The 26,865-nt window shown below is 39.0% G+C and overlaps 2 protein-coding genes and 1 pseudogene across 2 annotated transcripts; all 3 read right to left on the bottom strand.

Moving 5' to 3' along the window:
• Window positions 1–906: 906 nt before the first annotated feature.
• Txndc12 (thioredoxin domain containing 12) lies at window positions 907–26,136 on the bottom strand. Its single transcript, XM_076862771.1, has 7 exons — window positions 25,917–26,136; window positions 14,349–14,409; window positions 7,102–7,154; window positions 6,014–6,087; window positions 4,780–4,849; window positions 3,657–3,740; window positions 907–1,769 (listed from the first exon to the last, which is right to left on the bottom strand). Exons 1-7 carry the CDS (start codon window positions 26,011–26,013, stop codon window positions 1,690–1,692), a joined length of 519 nt encoding a protein of 172 aa, XP_076718886.1. The 5' UTR covers window positions 26,014–26,136; the 3' UTR covers window positions 907–1,689.
• Kti12 (KTI12 chromatin associated homolog) lies at window positions 9,745–11,320 on the bottom strand. Its single transcript, XM_076862770.1, has one exon. It carries the CDS (start codon window positions 11,291–11,293, stop codon window positions 10,238–10,240), a length of 1,056 nt encoding a protein of 351 aa, XP_076718885.1. The 5' UTR covers window positions 11,294–11,320; the 3' UTR covers window positions 9,745–10,237.
• Window positions 12,067–12,792, bottom strand: LOC143404614 (V-type proton ATPase subunit G 1 pseudogene; annotated as a pseudogene).
• Window positions 26,137–26,865: the final 729 nt, after the last annotated feature.

Genomic DNA, 26,865 nt, shown 5'->3' with positions numbered 1-26,865 from the left:
ATATTTTTAAAAAATATTTATTTTTAGTTGTAGTTGGACACAATACTTTTATTTATTTTTATGTGGTGCTGAGAATCGAACCCAGGGCCTTGCACATGCTAGGCGAGCACTCTACCTCTAAGCCACAACCCCAGCCCCATAAATATACTTTTTTTGGGTACCAGATTGAACCCAAGTGTGCTTAACCACTGAGCCATATCCCCAGTCCTTTGTTCTGAGACTGGATCTCCCGAAGTTGCTCAGGGCCTTGTTAAGTTGCCAAGGCTGGCTTTGAACTTGTGACTCTCCTGCCTCAGCCTTCCAAGCTGCTGACCTTTGTTTTTACTTGCCTTTCTTTCTTTTTTTTTGTAGCAAGACCCCATGTCAAAAAAAACCAAAAAGGGCTGGGGATGTGGCTCAAGTGGTAGCGCGCTCGCCTGGCGTGCGTACGGCCCAGGTTCAATCCTCAGCACCACATACAAAGAAAGATGTTGTGTCTGCTGAAAAACTAAAAAATAAATATTAAAAAATTCTCTCTCTCTTAAAATAAATAAATAAAGTTCTAAACCCACTTATTAAAAAAAAAAAAAAAAAAAAACCAAAAAACAAAAACAAGTGTAAGAGAAGAGCACTGGCTTTAGGACATGGATGGTGAAAAGAGCAGGAGTCCTTGGTTAGGACTCCTAGAGCAGGCCTTCAAGGTTAATTTTCTTTTTCTTAACATTTACTTTTTAGAAGTAGTTGGACACAATACCTGTATTTATTTATTTTTATGTGGTGCTAAGGATCGAACCCAGGGCCTCGCACGTGCTACACTAGCGCTCTACTGCTGAGCCACAATCCCAGCCCAAGGTTAGTTTTCTTCCTGAAGTGATTTCCCTCCCTCCCTCCATTCTCCAATAATAACAAAAAGGCCATCACAGCACATTTCCTTTTAAAGTTTTATTAAAGTTTAATGAACAATTAATATTTTATCTTTTTGGGGGGATTGACCCCAGTACAAAAATATCATTGATGATTTGACAAAAATGGCTCCACCTAGGGCTTGAAGGTTTGAGTTTCTCCAACAGTAACAAGGGAAAGCATGCTTCCAGCTGGGGCTCGGTCCAAGCACATAGTCATTCTTGCACACGCATGCGTGCTAACAGCCTGAGCAGGAAAAGACGAAGGAGGATGCAGGGATTCAGGAAGAAGCCCAAGATTATTCCCAAGAGAAAAAGACAAAAAAACAGGCTGGTCTTCTTGACAGGGGATAGAATTACTGATTTACATTTAGGATTTACTGTTTTCTTAAAAATTGCTATTCCGGCCATTTTAACATTGTAGAAAAGATGCTACTAGTCTCTTTCACCACTAAGGTGAGTAAAACAGGAGGAAATGGGAAAAGACTCAAATACTGAAGTGTAAGTGAGGTATTAACCTCCAAGTGGCTCAAGTTCTGTATCAGGTTTCATTCTTTACATTCGAAGACAGACGGACATTTAGGTGACAGGGAGCAAAAGAAGCAAGTCTGCCATACTGCTGGATCCACAAACAATCAGACCAGCTTCTTTTAACAGATCTCTTCCACAGTGAGAGAGCTCCTTCCAATGTAGGAAGAAAAAAGGTTTCCTGGTCAGTTTAATTGTTCTGGGCAATTCCTCAATATTCCCTCCTCTGCTGCTTTCTTTCCAGAACACTATTTTTGATGAAGAAAGGGATATATCTGTGTTACAATTCATCTTCAAGATGTTTTTCTCTGAAGGCATCACCTGTCAGTCTTTCCTGAGCTTCCTTCATCCCCTGAACAACTGTGAAATAAAGAGGGAAAAATATGAAGCACAACTTAATATCTGATATTTGACAACAATATAGATTCTTAAATGTTTTAGGAGAAATATTTAAGAACACAACTTCTGTACTCAACATCTAGTTTTGAATTTTAGTCCTAGCATATCATTCTTTGAATCTGTTTCCTTGTTTATAAAATGATATAATCCCACTTATTTCTACACATATTTTAAAAAGTGGATGATAGAAGTGCTTCATAAATTACAAAGTCCTACAAAAATGTTAGCAGTTACCCTGGCTTACCCTCTAAGATTAGAGTTGATTTCCTCTATGTTCACTTGATAATAAGGAGAGAGAAGAGAACACCTTCCTACCATCCCCATTGTTTTTTGGATGACTGTTGCATTTATTTCATTCCCTGTAGAAGTTACAGGTTACACTGATGATGGAGTGTATGTATGCATATATGCATTCTGAGGGAATGGTCTCCACTGAAGCATGTAGTCATTTCTACTATCAACTATACATGAAAGGAGCCAAGTTTTCAGGCAAAATAAAAGAGAATCCTAGAAGGAAGGCCTCAGGCAGACAGGAGATGAAATTTCTTATATATCTCAGGGCCTCTCTCCTATGGATTTGCACTTCAAGAAGGGCAACGATTTCAATATAGGCCTATGAATGGTGGTTCTACAATAACACCCCTACACAACACAGGCTGGAAACTAGGTTGAGCCAGAGTCTGTAAATCTTAGAAAGCACACCCATTAGCTCCTAATATAGTGATATTTTCCTTTTGTCTTGCCTGTGTCTCTAGTTAAGACAGGTTTGAATGTTCCAGTTTCATGTCAGCTGAGCCACCAGGAACTCAGGGAAGAGTCTTGTGTTCACATTGGACTATGCCAGTGTGGAGAGGGGAGTGGTAACTTGGATAAAATTCTAAGAGAAGGCAAATCTCGAAGGACAAGAGTTCAGGACCTAAAGCTCAGCTGCCATTCTCTGTGTGGAAAATCTCCTTCTAACACCAATCTCTTAAGATCTTCATTTGGTTAAAGAATATGCTACTCTCCTTAACCGGGAAAAGGTGATGACAATATTTCCACATCTCTTCCCCTTTCCTATTCTGAGAATAAGAGTTTCAAGGACTCAAAAACAAAGTGATCCTCAACCTGGCAGTTTGACAATTGGGGACACGTGGCAACTTGGTAAACAATTCTTTTATAGATCAGGAAAACTAAGGGAGGAAAACAGTAACAAAACATGGCATGAAATCCAACCCTTCCCCTAAGATGACTGTGTGCCAGAATTAGAATTCAAAAAAGCCTAACTGAGATTATTTCAGCCTTCCTTTGCCTATCTGTACTTATGCCACTCTGTCTGGAACATGCTTTTCCCATTCTTTTGCTGTGTCTCATTCTTCAGGACTCAATCCACTCACAATTTTTTTTTTTTTTTTTTTTTTAAAGAGAGAGTGAGAGAGGGAGAGAGAGAGAGAGAATTTTAATATTTATTTTTTAGTATTCGTCGGACACAACATCTCTGTTTGTATGTGGTGCTGAGGATCGAACCCGGGCCGCACGCATGGCAGGTGAGCGCGCTACCGCTTGAGCCACATCCCCAGCCCCAATCCACTCACAATTTCCTCTAGCAAACCTTACAGACCCTCCGTGTTGGGCGATATCCCCCTCATACATCATTTCCATAGTTTGAAATGTCCTCCTGTTGTCTCTAGGGAAGGGTCCATGTTATCTTTCTCCTGTATCCTATAAAGGATCTGGCCAAAAGCTAGGCATGCAGGAGTTGCTTGGCTAACAGGTTAGATTAAGTTCCTATCACAGACCTTGCCCATTATGGCTCATCCTAGTTAAATCCAGCAGCAATCCTCCCCAATTTCTCAAGCAGAACAGTACCTTGCTCAGCACTGATATAGAAATACTTGTAGCTGGGGTTTCCATTCTCATTGATGATTTCAGGATGCACCTTGCCACTAGGATCTATTGTAGAAAAAAGGGCACAGGGATTGCAATAATTTTAACATATAATACACTAGGTCCTCCAGGAAATAAAACCTCCCCATGTTTGCCCATTATCTCACCACCTATCCCTAACATTTCATGCTGTAACCACAATGAATTCCTTGCAATTCCCTGAACAATGCCCACCACCTTGTCCCATGCCTTGGCACATGCTGTTTCATCTTTCCAGCACTTTTTTTTTTCTGCTTGATAATGATGAGGCCAACATTTTTATTTGTATCCCCCATAGAATCCAGCCAAATATAAAGCCAAGATTAGGTGGTCACTAACTATCTCTTATAAAACTGTTTGTGGAAAGACATTTGCTTGGTTGTATTATTCTGTTGCCTCAGTTGCATCATAGGGTCAGGAATGGGAATTGTGACTTATCCTTGGCCTCGCAGTGTCAAACACAGTGTCTGACATGGCTAATGCTCAAAATGACTGTTGAATGAATAAATGGAAGATCAAACTCCTCTCATTGCTCATAAAAAGTTTCCCCACAAACTTGCAGGTTTGGTTTTCAGAACTCTCTCTTTTTTTTTTGTACCGGGGATTGAACTCAGGGGCATTCAAACACTGAGCCACATCCCCAGCCCTATTTTGTATTTTATTAAGAGACAGGGTCTCACTGAGTTGCTTAAGGCTTCACTTTTGCTGAGGCTGGCTTTGAACTCACGATCCTCCTGCCTCAGCTTCCCAAGCCTCTGGGATCATAGGTATGTGCCACTGCGCCTGGCCAGAACTGCCCCCGACTCTTTTTTTTTTTTAGTTGTAATTGAACACAATATCTTTATTTTTATGCAGTGCTGAGGATCGAACCCAGTGCCTCACATGTGAGAGGCGGGCACTCTACCACTGAGCTCCAGCCCAGCCCTGGAACTCCCCTCTCTTAAAACTGGTTTTTATTTGTTCTTTGATATCCCAGTATAGTTTCACAACTATATACATACTTCGGTCTCTTGCATCATTTCTCTATCTACATCATGAATCCCCCAATTAAAAATTTTTGTCTTACCCAAGAAAAGAATTCGTGGAATATAACCCCCATCAGGGCTGAAATCTTCATCCTTGGGTTCTTCTTCATCCTATTAAGAGTAAATGTAAACCTTACATCAGATCATGTCCTCCCTCTCCTCAAGGACCTTCAGATTCCTCTGTTGTTCAGGACTGCAAGGCCCTACATGATCTGCCCTTGGGACACTTCTCAAAACTTCATGTTCTACCCTGTTAAGACTTCTTCAGCCCCATTAATCTGCTTTTTGTTGGTGTCATTCAGCAAACCAGATATGCTCCTAATTCAGGCTTTTGGACTTGCTCTTTCCCTATGTCTAAACACACTTCCTGTGTCATCAGAAGCTCACTCCTATTTCTGCTTCCAATTTTTACTCAAATGTTGCCTTTTCTTCCACTTACCTAGAATTGCAAGCCATCTTCTCCTTTATTTTTGGCGGTAGCATTTACCACAGGCTGACATATTCTACTTGTTTGTCTCCCCACATTACATTGTAACTGCCTTGAAGAGATACGTAAGCATCTGGGCTATCCATTAACTATATAAGCAACTCCTCTGCTGTCTCAACCTTAAGTGTTAATGTGTTCAGAAGATTCTTAATCCTATGGTTAAACATTATCTTTACAGAAACTTTTGGAAAGAAGTATCATCACAGAGTATCCAAGTAATTTCACACTTGGAAGGTATGATCTAAAAGGAAACACGGCTAGGTTACAGTACCTACTTTTTTAATTTACTAGATTCTACGATTTTGACCAAATCACATACCTTCTTCAGGTCTAAGATGTCCTTTTTGTAAAATGGGAATAATACCAATGGCCTAAAAATTTCTTCCAAGTCTAAGATCTGATATTCTCTGACTTAGGATTCCTGAAGTCTATATGAAGTACATAAAAGATGTCTCATGAGGAGATAGGAAGACTGTACATAAAAGTCCAATTCTAAGCAGGTGCTCAAATGAGTAAACTTTGCAGGGTGTTGTAATCTTCATATGTGATTACATTTTTTAGTCTAAGTATAAAATCCAGTCATCTTATTCAAGCTCTCCTCTCTACTTCCTCCCCAAATTAGACGTTAACACATCTGATGTAAGCCTTAGTATGAGAAATCAAGATAAAAACAAACATAGGATAATCAACTCTATATTCAACATGACTTTATACTCTTACTGTTATTAAATCCAAAACAATAAAGTCTTAAAATCATAGCACAAAAAGAAAAATTCTTTAAGGCTTACCTCAAGATTTACCATAACAAAATTATGGGAAAGTTCAGAAATTTCTGTAGATTCTGCAAATTTGGGCTTTAAAGCTAGAAGGGGGAAAAAGATTTTGAGTATAAGAAACATCATACCCAAACCCCAATGAGCCTAAGCATCACTTATTCTCTTTGGTAGTTCATGCATTTGCTGATTCATATAAATTAAACCTTCTTTTTCTTCCCTCCAAAACCAGAACTACTGGAGCACCTAGATGCTGGTGCTGCTTCTGTCACTTATTTGCATAGCTGTGGCCTTGAGTGACTTACTTCATTTCTCTGAAGCTTTTATCTCACTTATAGAGTACGGATAATGATACACAAATAGCAGGAGGAAGCATCACTATTTGCTTTTATGGTTCAGTTCAACAACTATTAAAAGAGTAATAAGGTAACAACACTTTGCCACTAAATATGTGTGTGTACACACATTATACAATTATTTATGCTAATTTTACATTCCTTTCCTAATATTTTAACTGTAGAATACCAAATTAAGAATAAAACCTGATTGGGAAAGGAGCAGGGTAGTATAGCAGAAAGAATTACATGCCACAAAATCATATAACCTTGGTTTGATTCTTATCTTCTCCAGACAACTTCCTTAACCATGTACAGCTTCCTCTAATATTTATTGCCACATGCCATTTTAGCACTTATTTCCATTTTCTACATAACTGTTGCTGCTGTTTTTCTTTTTTTGCAGAGCTGGGGTTGTACTCCACCACTGACCTACATCCCCAGTCCCTTTTATTTTTTGAGACAGGGTCTCACCAATTTGCTGAGATTGGCCTTGAAATCACAATACTCCTGCTTTGGCCTCCTGAGTAGCTGGGATTCTGCAATACCACCCCTGGCTTATATAACTGTACTTTAATCAACTCAAAGCTTCCTAAAGCCCCCTGCAGATATATAATTACAAATTTCATGAAGGAAATCTACATCATATATTTCTTGGTGTTCCTTAAAGCAACCACAGTGCTGTGTAGAATCAGTGATAACATTTATTAAATGTTAACTTTGACAACACTTCTAAGATCCGTTTTTAGATTGAGAGCATTTACTGACCTTTGCAAGCTCCACACCAAGACTTATGGATAATCACCATAATAGGCAATCCACTTAAAAACAAAACAAAGAAATTATAATCTAGTAATTGTATTTCCTCAAAGTATTCTAATAAAATAACCAATTTATGGAGATAAAGATGTTTCTGTAGTATGATTTCAATTGGTAAAATAAGTAGACCATCTAAATATTCAATAGTAATAGATTTTGATAGCAAAAATTGATAAATTCTGATATTCCTGTAAATTCTGCAGATTTGGCCTATAAAGCTAGATAGAAAGACTGGAATGGAAGAAAACACCCAATTACATTATTTTAAAGGTTCCAGTAATTCTAAATTATTATCATGAAAAATAATCATTAAAGATGTAAATGAAAAATTTTGTTGGCACGTTAAAAACTAAGATATAAAATTTCTTTTTTAAAAAATATTTTTTAGTTATACATGGACCCAATATCTTTATTTTGTTTATTCATTTTTATGTGGTGCTGAGGACTGAACCCAGTGCCTCACATGTGCGAGACAAGCGCTCTGCCACTGAGCCACAACCCCAGCCCTCTTTTTTTAAAATATTTTATTTTTTTAGTTTTCGGTGGACACAATATCTTTATTTTTTTATTTTTATGTGGTGCTGAGAAACGAACCCAGTGCCCTGGGCATACCAGGTGAGTGCGTTACCGCTTGAGCCACATTCCCCAGCCCAAGATATAAAATTTCAATACGGTTTTAGTCAACTATAGATCCCCAAAAGAAATGCATCAAAACATAATCTTGGGCTGGGGATGTGGCTCAAGCGGTAGTGCGCTCGCCTGGCATGCGTGCGGCCCGCGTTCCATCCGTAGCACCACATACAAACAAAGATGTTGTGTCTGCCAAAAACTAAAAAAAATAAATATTAAAATTCTCTCTTTCTAAAAAAAAAAAAAACCCAAAACAACACAACAACAACAACAACAAAAACCCCACATAATCTATAGATGAGACAGTGGATTTTTCTTACATTTGTGTATTTTTTCAATTTTCTTAAAATTAAATATTTTTTAAATCAGTGATGAAGAGTGTTTTTTTAAAAATTATAAGCAACATAATCTACCTGAACCAGATTGGTTAAATGAAGCTCTTAAAAGTTTTCAGTTTAAATGTTAAATATGAGGGCCCTATATAGGCAGGCATTGGCTTACTTCATCAAACAGCCTGTTATCACCATACCATCATAATACTATACAAGGTACAATAGCTATAACTGTATTTACCATATTGAACTCCATTACACTAAGGAATTATTGATAACAAACACTTCTACATCATTCACTTATGCCAATAAATATTATCTAAATATACACAAATTAGCTCATTTAGTGATAAATGAGTTACTCAATTACCTCACCTTACACTCATTATAAACCTATAGAGACGTGTGCCTGTAGTACTTGTAAAGACTTAAAAATCATATAAGAAGAGCAAGTTTAAGTGGGTAGTGGGATATAGCTAACCATAATAGCCAAAACATGCTAAACGTTTACTAGATGACATTGTACAATGTGCTATACATTCATTACCTCATTTAAATCCTCAAAACAACTCAAGGGTAATACTTTCAATGGTCTCATAATATAAATGAGAAAACTGAGACTCCCAAGAGATCAAATAGACAGCCCATCTAACCCACGTTTTAAAGCTCCATTCACTTTCAGAGCATGAACATTCTAGAATGTCTTCTCCCCCTTTTCTCTCTGGCAAACTCCTTTGCAAAGCCTTTCCCAAACTGCCTAGTCTTTCTCTTCTCTGGGATCCTAAAGCATTTGTCATCATCATCTGACCACCAGTCTTTTTCATCCCATTATCATCTATCTGTATTTCTCACAAACTTCTCAAGGGCAATGACATAGTTAGTCTTTGAAAAATCACAGGTACTGGGGCTGGGATTGTGGCTCAGTGGTAGAGCACTCATCTAGCATGCACGGGGACCTGGGTTCGATCCTCAGCACCACATAAAAATAAATAAATGGAATAAAGGTATTGTGTCCATCTACAACTAAAAAATAAATGTGATAACTTATTATCACAGTTATAGTACTTAAATTTGTTCTAAGAAACCAACAAAAGAATGAAAGAAAGGCAATTGTGATACGTATCTTAAAATACAGAATAAAGCACAACAGTCATTAACATGCCATAATACAGTCACTTTAGGGTGGCCAAACAATCTAATCTTTTACTAAGCATTATAAAAATACAATTTCAGGACTGAGGTTGTGGCTCAGTGGTAGAGCACTCTCGAAGCACAGGTGGGGCCCTGGGTTCGATCCCCTACACCACATAAAAATAAAGATTGTGTCCAACTACAACTAAAAATATATATATATAATTTCAGGGCTGGGGTCGTGGCTCAGTGGTGGGGCATTTGCCTAGCACATGCAGGGCCCTGGGTTCGATCTTCAGCACCACATATAAATAAATAAAATAAAGGTATTTTGCCAAACTATGGCTAAAAAATATTTTAAAATAAGTGTTCAGCCAAAGATATAACAATAATGTGTGTTTATATACAATATTACACTAGATTACATGAAAAACATTTAGTTATATTAAATGAAAGAGACTCAAGCAGACTCACTACTTTTAAAATATTTTATTGGAGGAAATAACGTAGTGGTTATGTCTTTCGCTTTCACAAAATCAAAGATACTTAACGACCAAAAACAATGGGTTTATCAGTAAACTCAGTCCCAGGAAAAAGAAACTAGCAAAAATTAGGTACTCAGAAAAGATTTGTGATATGAAAGACTGGTCAGCACAGAGTCCAGAACTGTTCACAACTGTTTTAAAACAATTCTTATCCACCCAGTCTCTTCACCCACTATTCAAATGAGAAGAGTCAAGGGTGTGTGATATACCAATCCAATCTAAGCAATCCCTGACCACTTGAGCTGTCTTCTCTGGAGAAATTTGCCAGGATTCTCTCTAGTCTCAAACTTATGCTGTAAACTCAGGGCCTGGCACAGGGGCAGTCAGGAAAGTTGGAACAAATCAGTAAATTCAGCAGCTCCACTAATATAACACGCTTTGCAGACCTTCAGACTATTCTTCCTAGAGAAGAACAGTGGAAGCCACGGATTCCCCCTACCGCTCTGATTAGTGCAAGCTCTGACCCAGATACTGAATAAACATATTGGCCAGTTGATGAAGGTTCTCATTGTTGGGATGCATTTTAGTATAGGAAATAAACTGGCGACGAAGGCGACTCAGTTCTGCCATGGTCAGGGGCCGAGTGAATTTTAGGTGCTCGGTGGTGCCTGGAAGTGTTAGCAAGTCCCCAGGCACAGCGCACTTCTGCGCTTCCATCAGTCTGGCCAACACCTGGCTTGTGACCTGATCCAACTGATGGAGAAAGCTGCCGGAGGCAAGGGGCTGGGATTGTGTAGACTGATGTGGTGGGGGAGCCCGGTTCTCAAACAGGGCAGCCCGGATCTCCACCACAGGTAATGCCTCTTCTAAGCCCACCACAGTAAACAAAGGCCGATCCCAACGGTTCCGAGAGTCAGGAGTCTCAAAGCGCAGTGTTAGAGCCTGCATTAATTCAGGAGGGTAAAAGGCACTGGTCACATGCTTCACAGATTTCTCAGGCTCCGCAATCACTACAGCTGAAGAATCTGATGCTTCGGCTTCTTCCGGCTCCAATTCCCTAAGTCCGTGGGCCCCGATTCTCCCATTTACTATAGAGGCCGGTTCGGCGGCAGTACTGATGTCTGCAGGCTCAGATTTCCCGCCCTCCTCACCGCGCAGCCGCCAACTCACACTAAATTTCGGGCCTGGGTTCTCTTCCGCGCCAGTCACCTGAGGTCCTCGGCTGGCACCTCCTGGCCTCACGCAATAAACCAGGCAAAGTGGCGTGCGCTCTGCCCGCGCTAAGCAGTAGAGCTCGTAGCGGAAGCCTTTGATGTAGTTAAGCGAGTCCAGGATGACCACGTCGTGGCGACTTAGGCGCCGTTCCACCGCGGCTCGCAGGGCCCCACGCAAAGCCTTCTCACGGGCAGAATCGCCGTACACGGTCGCATCCTCCGCGCCTAGGACCGAAGCGTCATCCACCACGTATACCGTGTGGCCCTCAGCCGCCAATGCCCAGCGAAGCTCTTCTGCACGGCGGCTCTTGCCGCTGTAGGGCAGCCCGCAAAACACCACAAGCGGCATGCTACCAGGGAGCGGCCATCTGCAAACTCGCCGCGCCAACTTCCGGGTTGTCTACGTCACTGGTTTTAACCGGAAGTACACACGGGTTTGCACTTCCTGTTTTACGGACTGGCAAGACTTTTTGTTTCTATAGAAACAGGGGCTCTAAATCAACTAGGTCCAGGTCCAGCTTACTAGAAAGGAGATGCAGAGACTAGAATGACATCGGTTATTCATGCGAAAAGTTACAGACTTCCGGAGAATGTGATCTCCCTGGGTCGAAGACTGAGCCCGCCTATTTATTTATTTATTAGTTGTAGATGGACAAATACCTTTATTTTGTTTGTTTATTTTTATGTGGTGCTGAGGATAGAACCCAGGGCCCCGCACGTGCTAGGCAAGCACTCTATGGCTGAACCACAACCTCAGCCCCCATTTATTTATTTTATTTATTTATTTTTTTATGGCAAAGTCTTTACTTTTAAATGATTATCATCACACCAAATAATAACATGTAACAAATTCTTGAGTCCTATCATCTAGTAATTTTGATTAAAATAAACTAACAGCAGCCCAAACAAGTATGTTAGTATTCATTGTTCTAATCCTTAGTCAGAATGGACGACTTTAAGGCTGGCTGCTGCTTCAGACAAGTTACAAATAACTATTTACTACTTTTTCATAGATAAAGCCCCTGACCTTCAAGAAAGTATAAGGGAAAAAATTATTTAATCCCTTTCTTTCTTCAAAGAATTGGTTTTTTTCTACTAGATCTAAGAAAGAAAAAGTCAACATTGATACATCCATTGCTTGAGCTAGAAGGCATAGGAAAACAACAACACATACTCAGTAAATTCCTAAGAAGGATGAGGTAAAAAGATGACACCTTTGGATAAGGACTAAGGCTGTACAAAGAAGCTAGATTTGCTACTCTCCAAAAGGGACCTACTATATCACAGAGAAATAATTTAATGCCTTTCTAAGAACAGAACCCAGGCTCTGCTAAAGCTCCACATTCCTCAAGGCACTTCACATTCTGAAGTGCTAATCAGGGAATAGGTGCTTCTTTCTCCTATCCATTTATGCGGTAGTTTTCATGGATTTTTGATCGGATGTCGCAGACAAAAGCCAAGAGATTATCCAAGACTTCGTCCCTGTTCTGCGGGAAGTAGGTTTGCAGGATGGTCATCTTTTCCTGGGTCTCCTTCTCCACTTCAGTGCTCTGCAGCTGCCATGGGATCCCAGTGCAGCAGCTTCCTTGGTCTTGAACTCTTTCTCCCTCTGCAGGCGGTACTGTTCAATTTCAGCCTGAGCTGCTTCTTTGGCCTGCTTCAGCCTCTGATTCTTTCGCTTGCGGGCATCCGACACCTTCTCTGCGCCCGCTTCTCCGCCTGCAGCAGCTGCTGGATCCCCTGCGACTGGCTGGCCATGGCTGCGGCGACTCAGAGGGCCAGGCAAATGGCCTAACTAACGCCACGGCCCCCGGGTCAGCTCCCCATTTATTTATTAATGAGCATTAAATACTGCGAAACTGCTAACACTTATATTTAGCACACATAAGGCAATTGATAAACACTTGTTTTGCTCTGTGTGCATTCACACCTACTGGCACTCAGTAAATGTTTATTCAATAATCATTTTAATTATACAACATCTCCAAAGCTGGGGATTTAGAGATGAACATAAAAGAGTGCCCCTGCAGGAGATCAAGTGTCTGAATAGGAAGAATCAAGCACCTACATTCAGAGTAATAAATGCTATAATGGGTGGGTATAGGTTGGGTTATAAAAGAAAAAAGAGAACATCTGCCCAGAGAAATCATTAAATCATTAAAGACTTTAGGAACTTGAAATTTTTCTGCTGAGCAGAGATGACAGATACAATACAGGATGTCCAGTTAAACTTGAATTTCAGATAAACAAAAAACTTTTTACAGTTGTATAAGTATGTCCCAAAATTGCATGGACCTATTTAATATTATTTATTGTTTGTCTAAAATTCAAACTTAATTGTGTATCCTTTGTTTTTATTTGCTAAATCTGGCAACTCTGCTGCAGAAGATTTGACACTCAACAGCCTGGAATCTGTAGATTTGTTCTAGGAGCAGGAAACACTATAGTTTAGTAGATCTAGAAATGTGAGTTTGTATATCTGAAATTATGACTGTGTATAATATAGGAACACATATTGGAGTGGAGTAGATCTTTGTATGGCTCCCGTACACTGTAGAAGAGAAAATGCAAGTCTTGGCTTTTCCACTTATTAGTAGTTTACAGCAAGTTATTTCATTTTTCTGCATTTTAATTTCCTTTTCTATAAAATGATAATTTATTTCATAGGTGTATCAACTCAGAGATTGTAAAGATTAAATGATTCAATGCCTATAAAATAGTGCTTAGACTTCCCTCCCCTGACCTGCCTTTTCTTCCTCATGGTCGGAGTTGTGTGCGCATAAACTAAACCCACTTGGACTACGAGACTACTTGAGTCTAGTAGGCAGTATGGTATTTTGGTTGAGAGTACAGGCCCTGAAGGAAGTGCCTGGGTCAGAATCAAGGCTCTGCTACTTACTAGCTGTGTGATCTTGGGTAAATTACTTAATTGCTCTATGCCTCAGTTTTCTTATCTCTAAAAAGAAGGTAACAAAAAGTACCCCCTCATAGAGTTGTTGTGAGGATCAAGTGAATTAATTCATATAATTTAATATCTGTATATACTAAGCACTTAGTAAGGATTAGCTAGTAGTATTTTTTTTTAAGAGAGAGTGGGACAGAGAGAGAGAGAGAGAGAGAGAGAGAGAGAGAATTTTTCAATATTTATTTTCTAGTTTTCGGCGGACACAACATCTTTGTATGTGTATGTGGTGCTGAGGATCAAACCCGGGCCGCACGCATGCCAGACGAGCGCGCTACCGCTAGAGCCACATCCCCAGCCCTAGCTAGTAGTATTGTTGTTATTATGAGGCAATTATGCAGTTCTTGCTCTGCCTTGGCATAGCCCTTCATCTGAAATTAATGCTATGTTGAAGATTAGAAAGAGTCTTATCACCATAAATAATCTAAAGCATATTTTGTACCTGGCTGCTGCTTCTCTCTTCCCATCTTCTAGTGTTCTCCAATGAATATGATCCCCAAAACCTGGAACAAAAAAGGCTTATAAACATTCACACAATGAATAAAGGACACAGACCTAAAAAAGTAGTGTGGCATGTTCGTAAGATACCCACAAAAAGGCTTTCCTCTATTAATAGCCTGTGTTGAAGACCCAGCTTCCCTGATAGAAATTAGAGACCATGAATAGTCCCCTATCCCAAGCCTCAGTTTTCATATCTATAAGATGGAAATAACACCACCCAATCAATAGCTTTTAAGGAAATTAAATAATGAAATGAAATGCTTTGTAAACTATCACAGAGTATGCCAGTAATACTGTAAGAATGAATGAGCAGGGCGCGCACGCCTGCAATCCCAGCAGCTTGGGAGGCTGAGGCAGGAGGAGGACTGCGAGTTCAAAGCCAGCCTCAGCAATGGTGAGGTGCTAAGCAACTCAGTGAGACCCTGGCTCTAAATAAAATACAAAATAGGGCTGGGGATGTGGTTCAGTGGTTAAGTGCCCCGAGTTCAATCCCCAGTACCAAAAAAAAAAAAAAAAAAAGGCAAAACTAGAAAAAGAATGAATGAATGAGAATTTTCCATACAGCAAACATAAAGCAGGTCATAACAAATCATAACTAGTTGAAGGTGACACAGCAATACAACTTAGAGTCAGAAGGACATGGGACTCCACTTCCCAGTAAGTGTGTGAATTTTTATGAGCGAAGTAAGCTTTCCAAGCCTCAATTTCCATATCTGAAAAATCAAGACAATAATACATACTTCAGAATGTTGGATGTAAGGACTAAAGAAGCTAATGCATTTTAAGTGATTGTTGTTAGTATTCCCACAATTTAGCAAGAGTGATCTTTTTCAATCACATCACTGACGGATAAGAAGACTTTCATAGACTTTCCAGGGCCCTAAAGATAAAGGTCCAAGGCTAGAAGCAGAAGATTTGAGAATATGGCATCTGCCCACCTCTCCAGTCATTTTCCACACTTTTCCTAAAACCCCATACACAGAAATACTTTTACTTCTTTAAATGCAGCATGTGGGCTGAGGATGTGACTCATAGGCAGAGCAATTGCCTAGCATTTTCAAGGCCCTGGGTTGACTCCCCAGCATTACAGAACCAACCAACCAAACATACATACATACATACATACATAAATGCAGCAGGCACTCTCTTCCCTTCAGTATTTCATAATCACTTTACCTCTGCCTTTTCTCCCAGCCTGTCCTCCAGTCTTCAGGTGTAATAAGAGGACAATTCTTACAAATCTCCCCTAACTCCCAAACCAGTCTCTTCTCCTCCCATTGCAGCACTTCCCAGACTGAATTGTAAATATTTATGTATCCATCTCCCTCTCTCCGAGGGGAGCTCCCTGAGTGCCTATATCTGTTTCATTCCCATTTCCCTAATATTTAACAGTAAACATGAATATAGCAAGTGCTCTATAAAATACACATGAATATACAAGTGCTCTATAAAATAGTTATTGAATAAACAAATCTTATCTAGGCCAAATCACATAAAAGACAATTTTTATATCCAGAAAATGTTAGTGATCATAAAATGCTGTTATTTATTAACCAGTTTATCTGTGACCAGCATACTACATGTGCTAACTCATTTAAATTTGGCCTTAACAATAACCCACTTTACTTCCCTACATTTCAGTTTTCTCATCATTAAAATAGGCATAAGTGGGCTTGAGAATGAACGTAGCTCAGTGTTAGAGCACTTTCCTAGCCTGTGTGAGGTCCTGGGTTTAATCCTAAGCACTGGGGTAGGGGGTTGGGAAGAAGCATAATAGTTCTATCTTATCAGATTACTACCAAATATTAAATAAGAAATATAAAAATCTCAACACAGTATTGAACATATTGTACAATCGGCAGTAGTTTTTGCTATTCTTTACATAAAGTTGAGACTTCTTTTTTTTTTTAATACATTCAAAATACATTTATTTATTTATGTGGTGCTAAGAATCGAACCCAGTGCCTCACACATGCTAGGCAAGTGCTCTACCACCAGGCCACAATCCCAGCCATAAAATTGAGACTTCTAAGGCTCAGAAGTTATCATCAGCTGTTATTAGATCACATTGCTACTAAATGGCCAATCTGAGATTTAACCTTCAGTCTTCTGCCTTTTCAGCTGCTAAATCTGTCTTCCAGATCATTCTTTCCCAAAAATAAACTCAAATCTAAGTTTCATCTGTGCTACCTCAAGGGAATAAAAATTCAAAATTCATCCAGATTAGCACATGGAGGCAGTATCCAAATTTACCATCATCACTTTTCATTCCCAACAGCATGGGCTGCTGGCCAAGAGAAAATATCACTTGCCTAGGCCCAAAGTTTGATCCTGAAGAGCAAATGACTGAGTGAAATTGGGAGGATGCCCAGGAGAACTGGAAGGTGTCTAATGTGATCACCATCATTCTACCTACAATACCTAAACTAAGATGACTGAATCCTGCTTCAGCATAGTGCCCAACCAACCAACCTGAAAGAATATTCTGCTACAAAAAAAGGTTAATCATACATAAACAGACTTTCAGAATGGATTCACTGTAATAATGGAAATCCCACCACAAACACAAACTAAGCTAAAAATCAGATGAGAAACAGTGAACAATCAGCAAATGGTAAGGCTACCCTGAAAGTAAATATTCATTATAACATGGCAAATGGAGAATCTGAGACTCCCATATTAACCAAATCCTCAAAAAACATGGCTAGAGTGATTCCCATCATTAGTACTCTCTGGTAGATGAATCAAATGCCAAACCTTTCTGGAGGGAAGCATTCCCTACTTTATTCTCTAGGACAATCAACATTTTATTAAAAAAAAATAGCCATTGTGGGCTCACAATCATAGATCAATAAAGATATAAGAAAACAAGTCAACACAAGTAAGAGCAGAAGCAAGAGTGAGACTTCGAAGACTTCAGCTATCAGTATTATCAGCCACAAAATACAAAAATAGGAATACATGAAATGTTAGAGAAATACATGAAATCACAGAAACAGGCATGCACAAACACACATACACACACATAAATAGACAAATTTGTGATGGTACCAAATAGAATCTGTAGAAATAACCCAAAGTCCACATACTATATAATTCCAATTACATAACATTCTGTAAGAGTCAAAACTATGAAAATAACAAAAAGATCAGGGTTGTCAGGGTTCATTCTCTCATGGGGGAGAGGGAAAAAAATAAGTGGAGCATAGGATATATTTTAGTGATTTTAAACTATTCTATGTGATACTGTAATGTCAGATACATGTTATTATGGCCTGAATTATGCACCCCGAAAATAATTCATATGTTTACATTCTAACCTCCAGTACTTTAGAATGACTGTTTTTGAAGAAATAGTTTTAAAAGAGGCGATTAAGTTAAAGTGAGATCATTAGGATGGGCTCCAGCTCTAATTCTTATAAGAAGAAATTAGGACACAGATGTAAACTGGGGGAAGATCATGTGAAAACAGAGAAGACAGTCATCTGCAAGAAGAAATCAACCCTACTGACACCTTGACCTTGGACTTGTACTCTTCAGAACCCTTAAGAAAATAAAGTTCTGTTGTTTAAGCCACCTAGTTTGTACAAAACAGCCAGGCATGGTGGTGCACATACTAATCCCAGAGACTCAGGAGGCTGACACAAAAGTATTGCAAGTTCAAGGCCAGCCTCTGTAATTTAGAGAGACCCTGTCTCAAAAAATAAAAAAGAGGTATAGATGTAGCTCAGTGGTATAGCACCCTAGGTTCAATCCCTGGTACTGCAACAAAACAAAACCCACAGAACATACAATAGTAAGAGTGGACCCTAATGTAAACTGGGGATTTTAGTTAATAATAATCTATATTGGATTATCAGCTGTAAAAAATGTACCATATTAACACAAAATGTTGAAAGGGAAGATGGGGAGAAAGAGGAGAAAGGGCACATGTGGGTATTTTCTGCTCAGTTTTCTGCAGACATAAAATTGCTTGAAAAATAAAGTCTACCAATTTTTCAAAAATATAATGGATAGAGTAAAACACAAATTAGAGACAGGGGGAAAGATATATTAGAAGAAGTTATCCAGGATGCAGACCAGAGCCATGAAGACAGACGATGTTAAGAGAGGCCAAGAGGGCTGGGGATGTGGCTCAAGTGGTAGCGTGCTCCCCTGGCATGCGTGGGGCCCGGGTTCGATCCTCAGCACCACATACAAACAAAGATGTTGTGTTTGCCAAAAACTAAAAAAAAAAAATAAACATTAAAAAAAAAAATTCTCTCTCTTAAAAAAAAAAAAAAAAAGAGAGAGGCCAAGAATACAGAGATTGATTTAAGTCTAGCATACACAATTATTTAAGGTGGTGAAACTGTAGAATGACAAAACCATTGAGTGAGAAGATATTAAAAACAGTCAAAGAGAGCCAGGCTTTGTGGCGCATGCCTGCAATCCCAGCAGCTCGATAGGCTGAGGCAGAAGGATCACATATTCGAGGCTAGCCTCAGCAATTTAGTGAGACCCTGTCTCAAAAAATAAAAAGCACCACTGGGTTAAATCTCTAGTACCTAAATAAACAACAGAAAAATGACATATTTCCTACAAAAGATCAATAATTATGCTATTATACTGATAGGAACAATAGAAATAAAAAGAGAGCAGAGTATCATCTTGAAATGCTAAAAGAAAATAACTAAACCTAGAATTATATACTCTAAAAAAACTATCTTTCAAGCACAAGGACAAAGCAGACATGTTTAGATAAACTGCGAGGTGTTTTTTTTTCCCCCACCATCAGGTATTCACCACTCATTATTATTTCAATAAATAAGTATTTATTCAACAGGATCATATAATAGTCAAGAGCATGGACTCTGGACCCTGACTCCTGGGGTTTGGATCTTGGCTTTACTGCTTACTAGTCATATGACTTTGGGTATGTTAGGTAATTTTCCTGCACTATAAAATGTTTCCTCAGCTATGATAGCTTAGAATAGTAATATTAATTACTACAAGTATTTGCTATTGATATAACATACCAGGCACTAAGTTCCTTAAAAATATTAATCCTCCCAACCCTATGAGGCAGACAGTCTCATCAATCCCATTTTACAGATGAGAAAACTGAGGCACATGGCCTGGGGTTTTGGCTCAGTGGTAGAGTGCTTGCCTGACATGCACGAGGCACTGGGTTCGATCCTCTAGCACCACATAAATGTAAAATAAAGATATTGTATCCACCTAAAACTAAAATATATAAAAAGAAAGCTGAGGCACAAAGTTTAAAGAACTTTCCCAAGGTCACCTAACTTGTGAATGTCAGAGCTGAGATCTGAACTTAGGCAGAAGGGTTTAGACTTTGTTTTTAAGCATTACAGAATACTATCTGTTAATAAAGAAGATAAGGTCAATGGGACAAAGACAGGGTAGACAATAGAGGGCCTTACAGGTCATTATAAAGACTGACTTTTTTAAAAAAATGTTCTTTTTAGTTGTAGATGGACACAATACCTTTATTTATTTTTTTAATGTGGTGCTGAGGATCCATCCCAGTGCCCCACACATGCAAGACATGTGCTGAGCCACAACCCCAGCCCCATAAAAAAAGTGACTTTTTAACTGATGATAGTGCACACCTACAATCCCAGCTACTCAGGAGACTAAGATGAAACTTGCAAATTCAAGGCTAGCTTGGGCAATCTAGGAAGACCCTGTCTCAAAATAAAATAAAAAGGGCTAGGGATATAGTTTAGCAGTTGAGCACTTGCCTAGCATGTGCAAAGCCCTGGATTCAATTCCTAACACAGGGAGGATGGAAGAACAGAAAGCAGAAAGGCAGATAGTCAGGCTTTTCCTGAGCTACTAGAGGGTTCTGAGCAGTTATAACATGATGTAATTTGTGTATTATGGATTTTTGAACTTCTGTGCTAAAAACAGATAGCAAAAGAGTATTTATTATAGGGTGAATTGTATCCCCTTCCCCTAAAGAAAGGTACAGTCCTAACATGTGACCTTATTTGGAGATAGGATCATTATAGTGGTAATCAAATTTAAATGAGATTATTTGGGAAGACCTGAGCCCAGTATGATTAGTATCTTTATAAAAGGGTGAAATTTGGACAGATATGCACACAAAAGAATTATGGTCATCTCCGAGCCAAAGAGAGAAGCCTAGAAAAGATCCTTCCCTCTCAGTCCTCAAAAGGAGCAATCCTGCTAGGAGGAATATAATATTGGATTCTGGATATATTTTGAAGACAAAGTCAACAAGATTTGCCGTGAATATAGGGTACAAAAGCAAAGACAGATGTTAAAAGCTGATATAAATGATACAATAAAGAAAAAATATTAATGACACAGGACTCCCTGGTAAAATGCCATTAAGTAGGTGAGACGAAATCTAGTACTAAAGTAAAGGGATTAGCCCTTGCTAGAAATACGGATGATTTATCAAGTAACAGGAAAAGAAGAACTGGTGGGTAAATGTAATGGTGAGAATTTTTGGAAGCCTCCTATGATCCCCCTTTATGTTCTATTAAATGGGAATATGGTCACTAACTGAAAATAAACATTGTGGAAAAGTATTGGAGATTTGCAGACAAGACAAAGAATGAAATAGTCCCCTACGAGAGAAAACTACAAGGATACCTAAAGGAATCATTTTAGATAGGAAATATCAGGAAAAAACCCATATACAAGAATAGTGAACAAGTACATGGGTAAACATGTAGTTAAATCTAAATATTCATAAAAATTTGTAAAGCCCAATTCATAGTTTTAGAAAACTGAACTAAATTACTGAACAACTGCTTATAAGTAAAGAGGGGCTGACTGAAGTTTAATATTCTAAGGCACCCTTACCATTGGGGGGATTAAGATAGTAAAATTCAAGAGTATTTGGTAAAAGGACTAGAGTACCAAATTTCAAACTAATAAAGGAGATAAAATAAGAACATGTAAATAAATACTCAACCTCCAAAAAAGGGGGAAAAAATGGAAAAAGCATAGGAGAAACAGTAGAGATGGAAACTGGATAAAAGAGCAGCTATCAATAATAACAACAAATATAAGTGGACTAAACTCACCAATTAAAGTTAAAAGATGAAACTGTCAGATTTAGCTTTAAAAAAAAATCCTAACTACCTTTATGATGTTTATAAACGTATACCTAAAACAGGACTTGCAAAAGTCAATGGTGGTGTAATTCAGAAACAGATAACAGGCAAATGCCAACCAAAAGAAAATCAAGAAAGTTAGATTAACATCAGATTACATTGTTTCTCCACAGACCTGGGCTACCCAGAAGCTAGGTAATAATGCTTACAGTTGGGGACATTGTTGTTAATAGAGACACCAAAGCACCACTATTCAATGATTGGAATGCTCTGTACCTGTGCTACTTAATATGGTAGCCACTAGCCACATGTGGCAACTAAATACATGAAATGTGGCTAAGTTAATTAAGGACCTCAGTTTTTAATTTTATTTAAATTTAATAAGTTAATTTAAGTTAAGTTTATTTAAATTTAATAAGTTAAATTTAATACATTTAAAATGTCACAATCCTAGAGACCAATTACTCCAACCCTCACACTTTACTGAGTTCTAGAAAAATACAGAAGCCATCTGAAATTTTGGTCTTCTAATTTCTAATTAGCATGCTTTTCCAGTATCCCAACACTTCCCAAGCTGATCTACTGCAATACCCCTAAGAAGTATACCCCTAAGAGGTATAATACAAACACTCTACTATCATCACTTATTTTTTTTAAAGAGAGAGAGAATTTATATATATATATATATATATATATATATATATATATATATATATATATATTTTTTTTTTTTTTTAAGTTTTTGGCAGACAAAACATCTTTGTTTGTATGTGGTGCTAAGGATGGAACCCGCGCTGCATGCATGAGAGGCGAGCGCGCTACTGCTTGAGCCACATCCCCAGCCCTATCATCACTTATTGAATGCTTAGTTTAGGTGATAATTTTAATGATACTAATAGTATAATGATAATAACAATATTAATAATGACTAATACCTACATGGCATTAATTATGTACCTGATACTTCTTTTTTTTAATATTTATTTTTTAGTTTTCAGCGGACACAACATCTTGGTTTGTATGTGGTGCTGAGGATTGAACCAGGCCGCACGCATGCCAGGCGAGCGCACTACTGCTTGAGCCACATCCAGCCCCCTGATACTTTTTTAATGCTTTTACATGTATTAACTTATTTAATTCTCACAATAACCTTGAGGTACAAACTCTAACTACCTCTTTTTTACAGATAAGGAAACTTAAGTTAAATAGCTTGACCTTACACTGCCTGTAAGTGACAGAGCTGGAACTAGAATATAGGTTGACTTAAGAGTCTGTAGTTATAAATATTCACTGCACTTTACTGCTTCTGTAGCAAAAGTTAAATGAAGAAATGAATGAAGGAATGAACCTTCATCAAAGCACAATGAGAATACTGACTTCAATTATGTAAAATTTGAGTTATTTGGTTTTTCCTTCAAAAAGAATTTATACAGGTGCACTATTTACCTTGTTACTAAAATCATCCACTCCCCAGAACCACCCACACTCACTCCTATGCCAGCATGGAACACCTGAAGATAGTCCAGTTTCCTAAAGTGTCAGCTGCATAGCCACTTAATTTATGCCAGTTTTCTGCAAAGTAAGCTAAAGTCTCCCATGCCAGCAGTTCTTCTCCTAAAACAGGTAAAAAGGAAAAGCAACCATTTATAAATACAGCATTTACATCAGCATTTCCAAGCTTTTCATTCTAAAAAGTGTTTTCATGAGTGTAAGCTAAAGACATAAGAAAAGTATTATCCACCCTCTCCCAGCAGATAAAAACCTGAATAATAAAAGGTCAGACAGACTGGAATTAGAATCCTAGCTCAGCCGTTTACTATTCTCACAAATGCAAAATATGGCTAACGAAAATATTAATCCCACAGGGTTGCTGTGAAAGTGAACAGGATACCGAGTGGAAGGTAAATACTTTGTAAGTATTAGTGCCAAATGTTTATCCTAGAGACTTGACAAAATCATCTATTTGTTTTACGCCAGAGAGCAAACTGCCTCTACTGACAGCTTTCTAGTTTCTTCCTCTGCAAGGAGAGGATTAAAATCCAGGCCTCCCAATGCCTATGTAGTGCTTACTCCACACCACTGTGCTTTCTTAAAACTGTGGGGACACTCATTCTCTCCTCTCTGCAAATCACAAGGCCATCTTCTGAAGAGTCAGAGATACTGAAACATCTAACAGAGATAAGAAATCTCACTCATCAAAATTTTCAGGAACTACTGCTTCAGGTAGCATTTGGGTGGGGGGGCGGTGAGTGGGGTATAATCTATGTCCCAAGAATCCATGTATAATAAATACATACAACAAAAAACTGAAGTATTATTAATTCCTTTAAGGAATAATTAAACATTCTTCCATGGGAGGAAATAATGCCAGTTAACATTTAAGTGTGTGACACAATATTAAATGTTTTTTTTTTTTCATTGAATCCTCAAAACCCAATCCCCCTACCTTGAGGTTCTATGTACTGCTGCAGTTACCTGGTATTTTCCTTCTCAAAGTCCATATATATTGTCATATAACTGCCTAACTGCCTACTTACTTGTTTTTAAAAGTACAGGGGACATAACAATCATGTTTACCATTCATTTTTCTTGCAACAAATATTCTTGAGCATGAACAAGGCAGAAATGGTCCTGGCTCACTGTGGCAGATAATATTTACCAAAGATAATTACAAAAAAACCTTCCACCTCACATGTTCCTCTTACAAATGTGACTTCAGTGTGCCTCCTATTTCATGTATAGATGTTAATGTTCCTTCCACTTGAACCTGCTCCCACAGAGTATAGTAGAAGTGATGCCATATGACCTGTATGGTTAGATAATAAAAATGCTATGCCTTTCCACCTTATTCTCTTGGGTCACTCATTATTGGGATCCAGCTACCATAATGGGGAAGAAGCCTACACTAGCCCATGCAGAAAGACCACAGAGAGAAATAACCAGTCTGCTGAGGCCCCTGACATCATGGAAGAGAGAAACATTCCCCAACTGTGACTCATTTAAATTCCTGACCTAGAGACAAGGCAACTGGTTTTGTGTCAGAACACATTAAAATTCAGAGCTAAACTCACATCCTTACACCATAGTCTTCTGTCTTCCTCGGTAGTTAATATTTTATTCTAAATAAACAGTAACCTATTTTACAATGGGATTAAGAACATTCTGCAAATATTACTAGTGTATTTTAAACATTCTGGCCTAATGGAATTCACTGTGCAGGCTTCATCACTGAGATGGTAACCTCAGAAACCCTTCCCTGATCTTCCTAACTCAGTTAATTCCTCCCTCATCCTCCTAAACCTTTCTACTATTTCCTATTCTATCACAGTTTCATTTGCCCAGCTGAAATTGTCTTATTAATTTATCAATGAGTTTACACTACTTTCTCTTTCTCTGACTTGAATATAAGCTCCATGACAGCAGGAATCTTATCTGTCTGGTGTGCCTGGGACAATGCCAGAAATATAGTAGGTGATCAAAAATTACATACTGAAGGAAGAAATGGATGCATTCAGTCCACTGAAAGTGCATAGAATGTCTTTACCCATGAAGGAATGTAAAGATAAGGAGGATAAGAGAAAACAATAAAAAATATTCCAGCAGAATCATTCCATATAGTCAGATCAGTTAAAAAAAAAAATGGAAGAGGGGGTGAGATCCAAGTATAACTAACCCACTTAGAAAAGCATAAACCCTGAGTTCAGTGGATCCAACTTTCAACCAAGAAAGAGCTGATGAGGAGAAAGATGTTCAAATTGTGAATGAAGATGTAGGTAATAGGATGGAGTTGGGATACTAACCTCCATTCATAACTACTGATCATTCCCTCCTCAGAAAAATAAAAAATAAAAATCAGTTTCTCTAGACACACTGGCTGAACCACACCAAAGACAACTGTTGGTGGCCCTCTAACAGCAGAACTTCTATACTTCATCTGGGCCTTTTCTTTGCATCTCCCAGGGCAAGGAGGCAGTAGCCTAGCTCTTCAAGAAAGAGTGAGGAATCTTCAGATCCAAGGCTGGAATCTCGACACAGTAGGTTCCCGAGGACGCTATTTCTTTAGGAAGGGAATGTGACCATTCCTGAGGATCTACCAAGTGCCCAGCACTATGCTGGGCTCTTAAACATGCTTTTTCTAATTTACAGACTATTTCTTCCCCCAACACAAAAATTAATAGAGACCTTAAGTATAACTTCCCCATCTTACCTTTCCCGAACTCACTACTCCCTACCCCAAGAAATAGTCAAAACTCTAGGTGGGGTTGCGGAAGAAAAAAAAAAAAAGAAGAAGAAGAAGAAAGAACTGGCGGTAGCCTAAGAAAGAAAACCCGAGGGGAACAGTGTTAGACAAGGGGAGGGTCCTATTCGGCTGGGGCCCCGGATCAGTAAAGATTAAGATAAGAATGCAGTCTGACCCTTTCCAAGCCCAATGTGTCCGTCAGAAGAGGTGATCAGGAGCAGGAAACTGAAGCCCAGCAAACAGGTGGCCCCGAGACGAGGCCACATCTCCATGGTGCTAGGTGCGCGGGACCACCGGGCTGACCCGATACAGGGCCCGAGTCACCGCAAGAGATCCGTTTCTTTTCCTTAGAGCGGGTCAGCCCAGACCCTCTCTTTCTCAGATTTTTTTTTTTTTTTTCCAAACTCTGAAGGAAGTGATGTTAGACGGATGTGGGTGGTGCCTCCGGGGTCCGGTTTGGGATGGAGTTAAAGGTGCAGATCACGTAGAAGGGTTCGGGAAATGCTCTCGAGCGTGATCTGCCTTCTCAGGGTCTTGTAAGTCGAGGCCTCAGGACCAAGCGGAAAAACATGGGCTGAGACGGTGGGGGGTGGGGGTAAGGGAGAGGTTCGGAAGAACCGTTGTGGACTAGGTCTGCCAGCCAGACTAACCCCTCCCCCTGCCTCCCCCGCCCCCAGATCCGCTGTACTTAATATTCAAAACGCAAATTATTGATTCGTGAGGTCAACATCTCCCAACAGTGGGTGAGTCGCCTATTGGCCTCGAATTTCCCTTCTCCCACCGCAAGTAAGAAAAATCCGACAACCGGATTTCATTAATTTCCTGCTTAGGTCTCTGAAGAGACCTGATAAACCCATTCTGCAGTCAACTGTCTCTTGCCTTGCAGGCATACACTTCACTTTCACACTAAGGAGGATGCAACAACTAATACAAGCTTCAAGAAAACCAGAGTTGGGGCTTCTTGTTGCAAAACTAAATGTTCCAAGGGAACCAGGTCACGTCACTGTAGGCATTTAAAATGTAAAGCTTCTTCAGATTAAATCTATTTTTGTTGTGGATTAAATATTTCTTTTTAATTTTCGGCCTCTACTGCATAACAGGCCAAAATCTCCCATCTTTCTTCT

This window comes from Callospermophilus lateralis, chromosome 7 (assembly GCF_048772815.1).
Source record: "Callospermophilus lateralis isolate mCalLat2 chromosome 7, mCalLat2.hap1, whole genome shotgun sequence".
Classification (NCBI taxonomy): Eukaryota; Metazoa; Chordata; class Mammalia; order Rodentia; family Sciuridae; genus Callospermophilus; species Callospermophilus lateralis.
Note: the sequence above shows the minus strand (reverse complement) of the source record. Positions and strands in the feature narration are given on the sequence as shown.